At 40.3% G+C, this 12,624-nt stretch overlaps 1 protein-coding gene across 1 annotated transcript; it reads right to left on the reverse strand.

Annotated features, from left to right (window-relative positions):
- Nucleotides 1-3,416: 3,416 nt before the first annotated feature.
- LOC110041540 (uncharacterized) lies at nucleotides 3,417-12,332 on the reverse strand. Its single transcript, XM_020746841.2, has 6 exons — nucleotides 12,105-12,332; nucleotides 8,339-8,677; nucleotides 7,413-8,051; nucleotides 6,392-6,437; nucleotides 5,517-5,698; nucleotides 3,417-4,580 (listed from the first exon to the last, which is right to left on the reverse strand). The coding sequence occupies exons 1-6, from the start codon at nucleotides 12,154-12,156 to the stop codon at nucleotides 4,102-4,104; spliced, it is 1,737 nt and encodes a 578-aa protein (XP_020602500.2). The 5' UTR covers nucleotides 12,157-12,332; the 3' UTR covers nucleotides 3,417-4,101.
- Between the last annotated feature and the right edge of the window lie 292 nt (nucleotides 12,333-12,624).

Here is a 12,624-nt window from a genome sequence, read left to right on the forward strand (position 1 = left end):
GAACGTCCACTGAGGTTTAAATATACTGAGGTTTACAGTACATTCGTGCAGTGTGTTTATTCGCCAACTCTGATCAAATAAACTAAAGCGGCCTTCACACGGCAAACTTAAGTTGGCAAACTCGAGTTGACAAACTTCAACAACTTGGCAAACTCGTGCCTTCACATGTCAAACTCGCGTCAAATCACAACACACGGTAATTTGCAACATGGCCGACTTAGTGCAGTAACACTCACTTAGAACAGTGAAACAGAAGAAGAGAAGAGAAGAAACAGAAAGCGGTGGAGAAATAGAAAGGTTTGGACGAAACCCAGTTTGTCCGCTAGCTCCTCCATTTTCTTTTGTTTATATTTAGTATCTTTGTACGCTTCAGATGAAACGTCCCACACAGCCGGACAATTGTGAACCTTGCTGATAAATTAAAATGCGGCCTCACGTTCATCTTGACTGGCGTCCACCATTTTGTGAAATGTCACGCAAATAAATCACGTGAATAGAGCGCGTAATTTGGTTGGTTGACAGTTACCAACTCATGTTTGCCAATCATTCACACGTCAGATACGAGTTTATCAACACCAAAATGTCGGTGAAAAAGTTGGCGAGAACAGAGGCAAGTTCTGTTTGACGCCAACAGTTTGCCAACATGTTTGCCGACTGTTTTTGTTCCGTTCACACACACCAACTTGAGTTTGCCAACACGAGTTTGCCAACTTAAGTTTGCCGTGTGAAGGCCGCTTAAGTTTATCTGTCCTTCTCAAACTCATTAATAATTCATCAAGTTAAAAACGAAGAAAATCAAAACCGGTTTGGAAACTTGGTCTTAATTAGCAAAGATTTTGACGATTTTTGTTCTCCGTTTACTCCTCGGGACAGTGTTTCATCGGCTATCCAAACACCTCGAATTTCGTCAAATATCCGCTGCGGATCGTAGTTTCAGCCCTCTTCTCGGTATTTGGATATTTCGGTGAAACACTGTCTCTCGTGTTTGATATAGTATGTCAATAACTATGAATTTTCTTTTTTTTTTTTTGCCACTGGCAGCCACCGACGACTGAGAAGTTTTGAAACGACCAGAGCAAAATGTAGCGCCATTTTCTGTACTGCTGCATATAGTTGTATTTGTGCAGTACGAGATCCTGTCGTCTAGATTGATTATAAAGCGGACGTTGAAGGGCGTAACAATTTAAAGGGCGTTTGACACCCTTCTGCACGTGTGCCGCAATTTGATTTTTTTATCCTACGGTACAGTTTTCAAAGTTGATATTTGTGAGAAAAATCCTTCCCCATCGACCCTGTGAGGCGTGTGAAAATGATGTTAATACTGACATTGAAGAACTGTTTAGTCATCATGAACGATTTAAACGCGCATATTTTGTGTTTTGAGTTGAATACCGTCGAGAAATACGATGTCCTCGAAAGAGAAAAGGAAGAGGAAGAAGAAGAAGAAGAAGAAGAAGAAGAAGAAGAAGAAGAAAACAACCAAGAGAGATGGGGCGACGAACCCCGGGAACTTTATATAGCTGCAGACCACTGATGTGTATGCAAGCTGGAAGAAAGTAAAGCCTGATGTGCATTTATTCGACGGACACGGCCTTCACACAACAAAAGGTATATTCTTTACAAACAAAAGGTCAAAAGCTGGCGAGTGAAATTTCAAGTTCGCAATTTAAACAGCTTTTAAAATCGCATCCTTTGCGGTTTGGACAACTCATAAAATTATGTTTTTTATTAACTTCAGACTTGCAGAGCGTTGAATACCGAAATGACGCCGTGAAATAACCAAAGTGGCTGGTTGGCTCAAAAAAAAAAAAAAAAAAAAGAATCATTTAAAATATATGGACCGCAGTGCAATCTATTGACACTATCTAGTGATTTTAAAACACAGAGGGAAAAACTTAGTAATGATGACTTCAATCGCGCATCTGTCCTCTAGTAGATCAAAGGCGAGAACCAATCAAAATGCGAGAATAACTTGCGTTATTATATAAAACTCGATAGAAACACGGTACATGTTTTCTATTTCTTAAATAGAAAACATGTACCGTGTTTCTATTGAGTTTTAGTATAAATCTACTAGTGTTCTATCACGAATGCCGGTCTCTGATTGGCTAAGCAACTCACTATCTATTCTGTTGTTTTTCTGTAAGTAGTGTGCGATAATAAAAAACTGAAAAAACTGTGATAGATAGTGAGTAGCGTATCAGTGTGCACTTGTTAACGAAATGACGGCCGCTTGTTGGCGTTTTCGAAGTGTCTGTAAAGATGATTTATATAAAGTTTTGGACGACTAGTAGAATTATACTAAAACAATTAGATTATTTGCTCTCGATTTCTATGCGTGATAGTTTTCTCGGGCTGCGCCCTAGTCAACGATTACGCGATAGAAATCGAGAGCGAATAATCTAATTGTTTAATAGAAACACGATTTTAAAGTAATCAGTCCGCATTTTCTTAGGGCTGTTTAATCAAATTATTACTGTCCGTTGATATTCGAATGACTAAAACTATGCACAACTATCTTTACTTTTAAATGTCTTGGCCATGTTCATTTTTAAACGCTGCGGAACACTGGTGGTAATTCCGCTAGCTACCAGTAACACGGGCGCTCGTATTTTGGAATCTTATAACAGAACTGCAAAACATCCCTATAACTGGAATGCCAAAATCCTGCGTTAATCTCCATGCGCCATGGTCACGGGAGATATAGTTACCGTAAAAGTTACGTCAAGCTTGTATCTTAGAACTTCTTGTGTTCGTAAGACCCCGTAGGAGCGTTTCTGAACACTGGAATGGAATGGAGTGGACTGATCCGAAATGGGCCGGAATAGCACAAGGGTGACCGGAAATGAGAAAGAAATATATTGGAACTACTTGAAATGACACTGCTTTTGACCGTAATACCGAATGTCGGCCCAATCCGGTCTTACTTCAACTCGTTCGGCACAATCCAAGCTATCCGAGTCCATTCCGGTCCTGTCTGGTACATATCTTTCAATCTGCTACACTCCATTCCGTTCCGTTTTGACAGAGGTTTACCCTTCCTCATTTCGCTTTTCGTTGAAATTCACCTCAATCAAACATCTGAAAACTCTTATCGAATTTCAACCTGCTCAGATCTCAAGATAGCCTTCGAACGCACACGTATTTCCGGCTGTCAGTTGGCTCGGAAATAAGTCTGCGTTCGCAGGCTAGTCTTAAGGGGGTTGAAGAGAGTATTTGCTCGCGTACTATATATGAATTTTGCCGACTCTCTTGAACTCCCATTCTCCTTGGCCTTGTTTGAATGATAGTCGTTAAGATTTAAACCCTCTTCAACTCTCGGAGACTCTTCTCCTCAGTCAATCGTGCATGTATGGCAGTCTTGACAAAATTTCAATCATCGGGAGCTGTCTAGGATTAGAATTTCAATAACGATATCATAACAGGCAACTCCTTTATTTATAGAAACAACCACGAGGCTAAGATTTTTGTTACGTATATTTGTTTAAGTTAGTGTTATATATTTCCTTGATTGTTTTCTTCGATAATTTATTTTTTCTGTTTTTTTCGTGGCGTACCTGTAAACTAGCTTTTTAGCTAAGCATGCCGACCTCGTTAAATATATTGATTGATTGATTGATTGATTGATTGATTGATTGATCATTGACTGGACAAAAAGAATCGCTCAAAAACGTAAACAAATGCGAAAGCTATCGTAGTCGAAATAAACTGAAACAAACCGGAACGGACCGGATAGACCAGAATACTGAATAGCAGGTCATTCCAGTCTTATTACGGTCCAGTTTTTGTACCATTCCCGTCTATCTCGATCCATTCCGGTGTATTTCTGGTCTTTTCCGGTCCATTCCAGTTACTCCTGCCAATTCGGGTCGATTCCGGTCGCTGAAATCTGTAAATTGCGATTGAAATAAGAGAGTACGTGAACAGCCTAGGACTATCATTATCGTTTACAGTAGTTTACAAACTTTCATATAATTTAAACCGCAGGTGAACTGATTATTTGGGTTTGACCGCTGAGTGGGCTGAGTGCGGACAGAACCTGGACAGGAAGTTCTTCATTTAGCCCACATATAATTTCCCGAGCAAAGTATATAGCTCAGGTCAAACAATAGTTGCTATTGCATGGTTCTTCTGATCTGGCCCTTTTAAATGTTTGATGAGCCTTTTTTCCCATCCTTTCCTCTCCACGCTGTCAGAGTAATCGAGAAACGTTCTTGCTCGTAGGGGTTTGGGTAACTGTTTGCGGTCCGTTCTGTCAAGTCTGATGACAATCACTGAACAGTCACTGTTCTGAAAGCTGCGCTGTATGGCATAGTCAAGCTCTTGCTTGCAGTATTTGCTAGATGCGTAACTTCCGGACCACACTGCCAACACTTTGCGGCTCTGGTACACACTTTCTACCATGCTTTCCACGAACGCCTTCCCTAGCTCAAAGTGCACATGGTCAACGCAGTAATTGACTTGGTTTTCACGCAGCAAACGCAACAGTTCTCCGTCCACCCAGGGGAAATCTTTTCTACTGTACGTAACAAATACGTCGTACTTAAAGTCATTTTCGTCCATATCCGGGGGAAGTCTCACTGAAAAAGAAAATTCCATGAGATTTTATGTTAAACTTACTGGCTATAAATAATAACTGATTATATGAGTGCACGGCTGAATATTAGGACGTCACGGAGCGAGGCGCGGTGGCCTCATGATTACCGCGTTGGAATACAGGTCGAGCGGTCTGCGTTCGAGACCTAACCAGTCTCTGCGTTGTGTTCTTCAATCGGTCAGATGCGTTACTCTAACAGGCAGCTCTCTACACCCAGGGCCGGGTACGGTCTTCCAAAGCCCGAGAAAGCTAACCCAGGATAAGCGAGAATACTGACTTGAGTTTCGTAACTTTGCGATGACGTTTTCTGTTCATATTGTTTGGCCTTCTATTTTGAGTTTGAATGATCTCAAACTACACAAAACATACGCCGTAAATAACATTTTTATACACGACAAAATAAACTTCGGTTAACTTTTAGTCTAGGGTTAGCTTTGACCGACTTCCGAACAACCCGACCAAGGTGTATAAGGTGAACCGGCGAATTGAATTGTGCTGGAAGGTAATCCTTCGATGGACTAGCATCCATAAATACTCCTAGCAGCTTATTGTTGGTGAAACCGGGATGACCACTTTGCACGACGCAGACTTTAGCTTGCTGGATATTAGGACCACGTTCCTTTGGAGCAGTTGGTTTCTCCCCTGGCGTTGGAGAAACCAACTGCTCGTAGGATAAAAACCACGCGGTCTAATGACAAAACAGCTACGGCCGTTTCCTTTCTGAAAGGTTTTTGTGATACGAAGTGACTATGGGCATTCTACCCGCCAGGTATTGAATATTAGTCCAACTCAAAGTTAGCTGCCACATTAAATTCGCTGGTAAAAAGCCGTGGCTAATTTTACCCTAATGCGTTCTTAAGTCCGTGATATGAGTCGTTCTGTACGAAATTGCGGTTTAGTTACGCCTTCTTTGACTTACATGAACCAGGCGGCTGACGCTTTCTTCTACGCCAGAGCGTTATAATAACTGCCATCGCTACCAGTCCAGCCAGCAATCCCAGAGCAATAAACAGCATCGTTCTCAATAGATCCACATCGGCCATTGCGTTTGATGAAGGAGATGGCTCTCCGACGAAGTGGGTGGTCTGTGATCTTGTTGGTCTGTTGTGAAGAGAAGCGGTAATTTCCAGATTATATACGATGTTAAAATCAAGAGGTCATATTGGTCTCTTGGTGTTAATATGGACATAGAAATTAGCACAGATGTGCATTGCTTTTGGAATATACCACCCTAGATTCACTGATAGAGAATGGATTTGCTTAGGACTTTTTAAAGTGTACTGAGTTTGCTCAACAATTCAGTCAAAAGTCAGTGTGTAGTGGTGTTTGTAATTTAATTGAGGGAACTACTAGTTCTAAAATTAGGTGAGAAGTTTATATCCCCCGAGCGTGGAAAGGGGGGAGGGGGGTGGACTTCCATATAAAACGGACGGGGGTGCTCGTCGCAACTTGAGGGTTGAAAAAGCGGTTTTGGTACCTTTAAGGGTGTTCAGCCTCGAAAGGTCCACAGCGGGAGCTTTCGCGGTAACCTTTAGGGTTTTGATCAGAAAAATATTACAGGAGATATTTGACAATCAACTTTACTAGTAAAGTCAGTTAGTAATTGATACCACGTAGGGATGAAAACAATTTCAAGCCACGCCCACATAACAAGATCTTGGTACGTCTTAGGGGTTCTTTTCAAAATTTCCGACGAGCACCCCCGTCATTATATCGAAGTCACCCGAGGTTTAAACAATGAACATGATACAAGCCGCTTTATTAATAATCATTCTGTAAGCTGAAAACCCTTACCTAATCCAATGGGGAGAACTTGGTTTGCCAGTTGTGGACTTGTCCTCTGAGTTAGTAACAACGACAACTTTATTTTATTATTATGACTCGGAAATTTATTAATTATTATTATACTCGCATATTTATTATTTATAGTTATTGCCTGTGATTACAACATATTTAAGTTGTGGTCAGAGTTTGCACTTGTGCGTTCAGTTTTAGACACCGAAAGTTCGTAAGAAGCTCACTCTGCAGATTTGAGACCCAATAATCCGTCGCGAAAAATTCCTCTACTCCCTCTCTCTCTAGTCTCCACTGATTTGGCGCCAAAGTTTAGTCAGATATTTTTCAACCGACATTATCTGTTCCGAGAAGCGAACAGTTTTCCGAGAGCGTTGCTTTGAGGAACAGATAAGTCCGGGGACAAATATCCCAGCGTATTTTTTGCACCAAATGGGGACTATTGTGTTAATTATCCTTCAAATGTTTTTGCAACACTCGCAGTTTTCAAAATTGGGGAATATCGCTCTGATATTCCCCACTGTTAGCTGGGGCATATTCAGTCACGTGATGGGCTTAAACCAATCGCGAGCGAGCAAAAATATTTGATGGATTACAAAAGACCGATGAGTTCTTATTTAGGTTTAGCTTTCAAAGAACGATATAATTTCTTCTGATTATAAGCTTACCGGAGAGCTTCATTTTATGATACTTGTGTTTAATTTAAAGGCTTTTTGTGTAATTTATTTGACCACTGAAAGAACTTGGTTTTGCTTCATGTCGTTGCGTTTTGGTAGTTCCACCATTCGGTATTCTTTGACGCATCCAAATGTGGCCAGTGAAATCCCTATTCCTTGATTCAGCAAAGGAAACGAAAATTTGTTCGAGAATTCAGGAAAATGACTTTCGATACGAGTTATGAGGAGGCTCGAAAAATCGAAGGTTCTAGAGAATGGAATTCCACTAGGCAGACATAATAAATAAATAAATAAATAAATAAATAAATAAATAAATAAATAAATAAATAAACAAACAAACTTACCATTGGCATCAGCAACGACATGAACCCTGAAGTTTTTCAGTCTCAAGCCATGTGAAGTGTTAAGAACGCAAGAATATTGTCCACTGTCATTCAATTCAGCATTATATATAGTTAAACTGATCTTTTTCGTATTAATAGATCGTTCACTGCGACCAAGCCACTCATCGTTTACTTCATACTTGCTGTTGGTTTGTTTTCGACTTCCATTAAAAAGCCAAAAGGTGTCGACATACGATGCTTCGGGGTAAACTGCAATACAACTTATCGTCCTGTTTCTCCCGTTTGTAATTTCGACAGTCGAGAGAGATTGGTTCAGTTTTGGACCAGGTACGTCATGCACGCTTACTGATATGTTCTGTGCACTTATAATGGTAGTGGAATTGGCGCCACAAGTGTATGTTCCACTTTGGGCGAGTCCCACATGTTTCAGTGTCAATGGCAAGCTATGTTCTTTAACTGTGTTACTTAATGCTTTGTTACCACGTGCTTTTTGTACGAGCATAGTTTCCATTAGCCGTCCGTTAAAAAGCCAAAATGTCCAGACGTCGTCACCTTCCGTAAAGTTTACTTGACACTGAAGAGTTATTGAGCCTCCTTCATGTAACGTGATGTTTTGTTGCGTGGTCGTAACGTTCAGCACTGGCAGAAGAAAAAGGAAAGATAGAGTTATATATGACATCCCTTCCGGCCACTTTCGGGCGATTTTAGGCGTCTGCAGTGATTTGGAAGCTAACATGTGTCTTTAAAATAGGAATAGAGCCGTCATTTAACGAGTATTGTGAACAAGGCATTTTTGTCGCTATCTTTAGTTCATAAAAAAAAAAACAACAACAACTGAGAGGACTGGCCTCAAGAGCCATCTGCTAAGCTGTTCCTGTAAGTTAAAAGAACTTTGCATAAAGGTAACATAAGTAAGTGAAACTCACCCTTCCTGTAAAGCGACAATTCTATGAAATCTTCACCAACGTTTGCCTTTCCAAAGTCACTTACACTGGCCTTACAGGCGTATTTACCAACATCTTTTTCTGAAACACTTGTAATCTGCAGGGAAAAAGTCCCTTTTCTAACTTCTTTTCGCCAGTGATACTTCACTGTAACATTCTTGTTGGTATCTTCTTTGATAATTTGGCCGTTAAACTTCCACTGCACCTCAGTATCGACCTCGTGTACTTCACGACCGCGACATTTTAAGGTGACATTAGAACCTTGTCTTGCTACTACATTAGCGTGGACTGCTTTCATCTCAGGAATTATGGCCTTAGTATCTGTTAAAAACAAAAGGGGGTTTTCAAAGAAAACTTTAGTATAATTTTGTACGTCCACCGAGAGGGGCTGAATTCCTCATTAACAGCACTTGATCAGGGACCCTGCTTCAGGCCTTTTAAAGTGTGGAGACCGGTGCTTTTATACCTACGCATGCAGGTCGTGATGAGGTTACCAATGAAGGCTTAATCTGGGTGGAAGACTTTAAACTTCAATTAAGCGAGAACACACAGGACAAGAGTTGGGAGGCCCGTGCCTTATGGTTAGTGCGCTCGACTCCGGATCGCGCGGTCCGCGGGGTTCGACCCTGGTCGGGGACATCGTGTTGTGTTTTTGGGCAAGAAACTTTACTCTCACGTGCACAGTGCCTCTCTCTACCCAGGTGTATAAATGGGTACCGGCGACCTTATTATTATTATTATTATTATTATTATTATTATTATTAATTTTTTATTTTATTTTATCAATTTCTGTTGATTTGAAGTTACTTACAATTTTATATGAACACACTGCACATAATTCATAAACAAACAGACACGGAACATCTTACATTTACATACACACACCTCAGTTCTTCTTAACTCTTTTCTACTTTTAGATATGACACTCAGCACAGTGTAGCAACAACACGAGATTCTATATCAGTCTAATTGTTTTTGTTCTTGCCCCATTTCATATTGTGAGCTTTTAATTTGTTATTGATTTGATTTTGCGATCATTATCTCAAGCTGGTGAATCGTTTTAATTTTGGAATTAAATACTTTAATTGAAGGGAGAGATTTGTTCTCATCTACAAGAACTACTGCATGTTTAGCAATTATCAAAGTATGATTAACAAATAACTCGTCCTCGCACCCTCGGATGCCAAACGGTATATCTTTGTCAGAGAGGTGTTCTATCTTAACTCCTTGATTATCAAGCCGGCGACCTTAATGCTGCAGGTAACCCTTCGGTGGCCCAGCATCCCATCCAGGGGGGAGTAGAAATACTCCTAGTCACTTCACACCACAGAAACCGGGATAAGCTCCAGCCTGCTGGGCCACTTGGCTCGTATGCTGACTTTACCTGTGCCCTTTCACACAGGACAAGAGTTGAAGAAAACTGAATTTTGTTTCTATCCTTTGTTCTATTCTATTTCGCTTCGCTCAGCCGAATAGGAAACATTTCTGTTATAATTAGAGGACACAAGTAATACATCAAATAATGGAGGGAGCCGCCAGCAATGATCGAGGTTATTTACAAGAATCTGAGACACGCTGAATACAGGTTACAAGCCAAAGAATATAAGAAAATGTCACACGCTATTTTCAACAACGATATAAACAATAAGGAAAAAACAGCCTCGAGTAAACTGGTCAGCGTCAAGTGGTGTGATATTTACAAGGAGTGGTATATAAAAGCCTGATTATCCCAGTGGGAACTTATACAAAGCAACCTAATTAAACACCTAAAAGAAATACATTTTAAATATGATACCACCCCTACGTTAACCATGCGTTCAAGGTATCTCAAGAATATGAGGACAAAAGAGCCAGACCAATTGTGAAGGGAAAAAAATTCCGGTTGACCAGTTGATAGGTTCGATGGTAAATCATTTTCTTTTCTACACGTGGTGTTTAAGTGTTCTTGACATCAGAGGTCACATGAATACATTTTCACTTCTTAAGACATCCTGTTTGTGAAGAGTGGGAGCATCGTTGCACTTGTCGCTATATACAGTAAAATTTATGTGACTGAGTACTTCCTAAGTTGGAAGCAATCATTGAAGAGAATTGAAGAATAATGACAAAATTGTAGTCTGATCTAGTCTTGGTGTTGGAATTGCTAAAACATTTTCTCTTGGATGTTTGCATTCTGCAATCAGGTTAAAGATATCCAGTAAAGATTTACATTGGCGAATCGAATGATATCTTGCAATGTGAAGTGAGTCGGTAAAAAATTAACTTTTCCACAAAACCAATAAATTTCCCGAATTTTAACATGTACATGAATTGTGGCTTGTGAATGAATTAATGACCTTGTTTTAACGACTGTCACATTCGCTTATGTGTGTTCCAACTAATCTCTTACTAAGGTATTTAAATACTTTCATTCTGATGTAAATATCAGTTATTACGAAACAAACTTTCACCTTGGTCACTTAGGAAGTGCTAGAGCAACAATCATTGTCGATCAAATTGACGTATCACCTGCCATTCGAAAATGCGAGACCAAGGCGCCGCTTCCTTAAATTTCATCATATGCCGCAAATGATGTGATAATAAGTCCACCTGTTAAATTGTGCGTGGCAATGTCGGTCCGTAAATGACTTCTCAGAGTATTAAAATCTACCAACTTCCTGCCTGAGTTGCCTCTCCTAACACTGATTAAAGCGGAAAATCGGTTTAGTGACAAAAGAACGACGGGCAAGAACTGAATCGAACAGTTGTTATTTTAACAGAGTATGAAAAATTAACCACTAAGACATAGCTTTCTGGACAAGGCGTCTTGTTAGGCACTGCATCAAAATAACGCACCCTATTTGTTTTTTAATAGTTTCAGAACGGTATGTTCTGAAAGCGTTTGTGGCGAAGACTCCCCGAGATTACTGGCGACAATCGACTTGAAAACTCAGACGGCACGTCAAATAAGTTGTGGTTCGAACCGAACAGCAATAGCCGTGACCCAGACAGTAGCGTCAACCCTGCTCTACGTCAAACGCTTTTAATAAATTTTTATACTTTCTTTTCAAGTAACGAGCCTTGTTTTGCGACGTGAAAGATTCGTCATTAGAACTGCACGCAGGCCAAAAGCAGTAATTCTGTAGCCGAAGCACATACGCTCGAACTACGTTTGCGTTCAGTGTGCGCCTTCTGCGCTATGAAGTGTAACTGTTCGAGCGGTAAATGCGGATGTACGACGATTGGAAATTGAAACGATGAGCATATGTTGTAAAGAAGTGAAAAAGAAAAATAATAATCGGCAGTTTGCCCGTCGTGTTTTGATGTTATGTTAACGGATTTGATCAGAATGTTTTTTCGATCGGAAATTAAAACGATTTTACAGATATAAAAGTTAGCGCGGGACGTTAGTATGTGTTACTAAAAAGTAAAAAACATTGAAATTATAAACAGCCTTCTATTTCTTCTGTAGACCTCGATGAAGCAGGCCGTTAAAGAGAGGGATTTGGCATCAGATCATGCTAAATTTCAAGTAATTAATGTTGTCTAGTTTAGAACCGGGGATGAAAAAGGAACAACAATTTAAAGAACCTCGCTTTAGCCAAGTTTCGCGGTCGGTCAGGAACTACAAGGAAACAGAACTGCTGGTTAGGGGTCAAACCTATACTGTGAGGTTTCCGTCTCCATATGCACACAAACCTTTTAATATAACTACTATATTAACTTAATCAGTTGCATTAGTCTTTTTTCTCATTTTTTCGTTCCTTACCTGAGATTGACAACAGCGCTATAAGTAAAAAAGCTGCTGAGTAAAGTTTCATGTCTTCCAGGATGTTGTTTCCTTGCTCGGGCGCTTTCCGCCTTCACGTACTGTGTCGGCGCGGGTTCAGAATGATTTCATTTTGCAGGTCCGTGATTCGTTCTTAAATATTTTCGTTTTCGAAGTCTGAACATGTCTACTTTAAGATTATGAAAACAAAGGTGGTGGTGGGGGAGGGGGGGGGGGAGTGCAGTTTACGGAAGAGAAGGAAATTGTCACAGAAATAACGAACTCTGCTAAAAAATTTAAAAGAGAGTGCGTGAAGTATGCTGCTGACGACATTTATTATTGATTACAAAGTTGTGTTTACAGCGGAGTGCAAGGCTCCAGATAGTCTGGACATGAATAAAATAGTGTTTCTGCCTGCTTCCTTCCCCCCGTCCTTCCAATTGTTTTGAAGACAGCCACCGGCAAAAGATTTTTTATGTTTCAATTTACAGTATACCCACTTAAACTTAATAAATACCGT

The sequence above is a fragment of the Orbicella faveolata genome, unplaced genomic scaffold (genome assembly GCF_042242905.1).
Source record: "Orbicella faveolata isolate gen_17 unplaced genomic scaffold, um_ofav_v1 contig_13, whole genome shotgun sequence".
NCBI lineage: Eukaryota > Metazoa > Cnidaria > Anthozoa > Scleractinia > Merulinidae > Orbicella > Orbicella faveolata.

What these genes read in the sequence shown, in the direction of transcription:
- LOC110041540 (XM_020746841.2), bottom strand. Translation starts at nt 12,156, where the DNA reads ATGAAACTTTACTCAGCAGCTTTTTTACTTATAGCGCTGTTGTCAATC. An exon ending in AGCGCTGTTGTCAATCTCAG is followed by an intron (nt 8,678 to 12,104) that starts GTAAGGAACGAA and finishes TGTTTTTAACAG; the next exon opens with ATACTAAGGCCATAATTCCT. An exon ending in ATTGTCGCTTTACAGGAAGG is followed by an intron (nt 8,052 to 8,338) that starts GTGAGTTTCACT and finishes TTCTTCTGCCAG; the next exon opens with TGCTGAACGTTACGACCACG.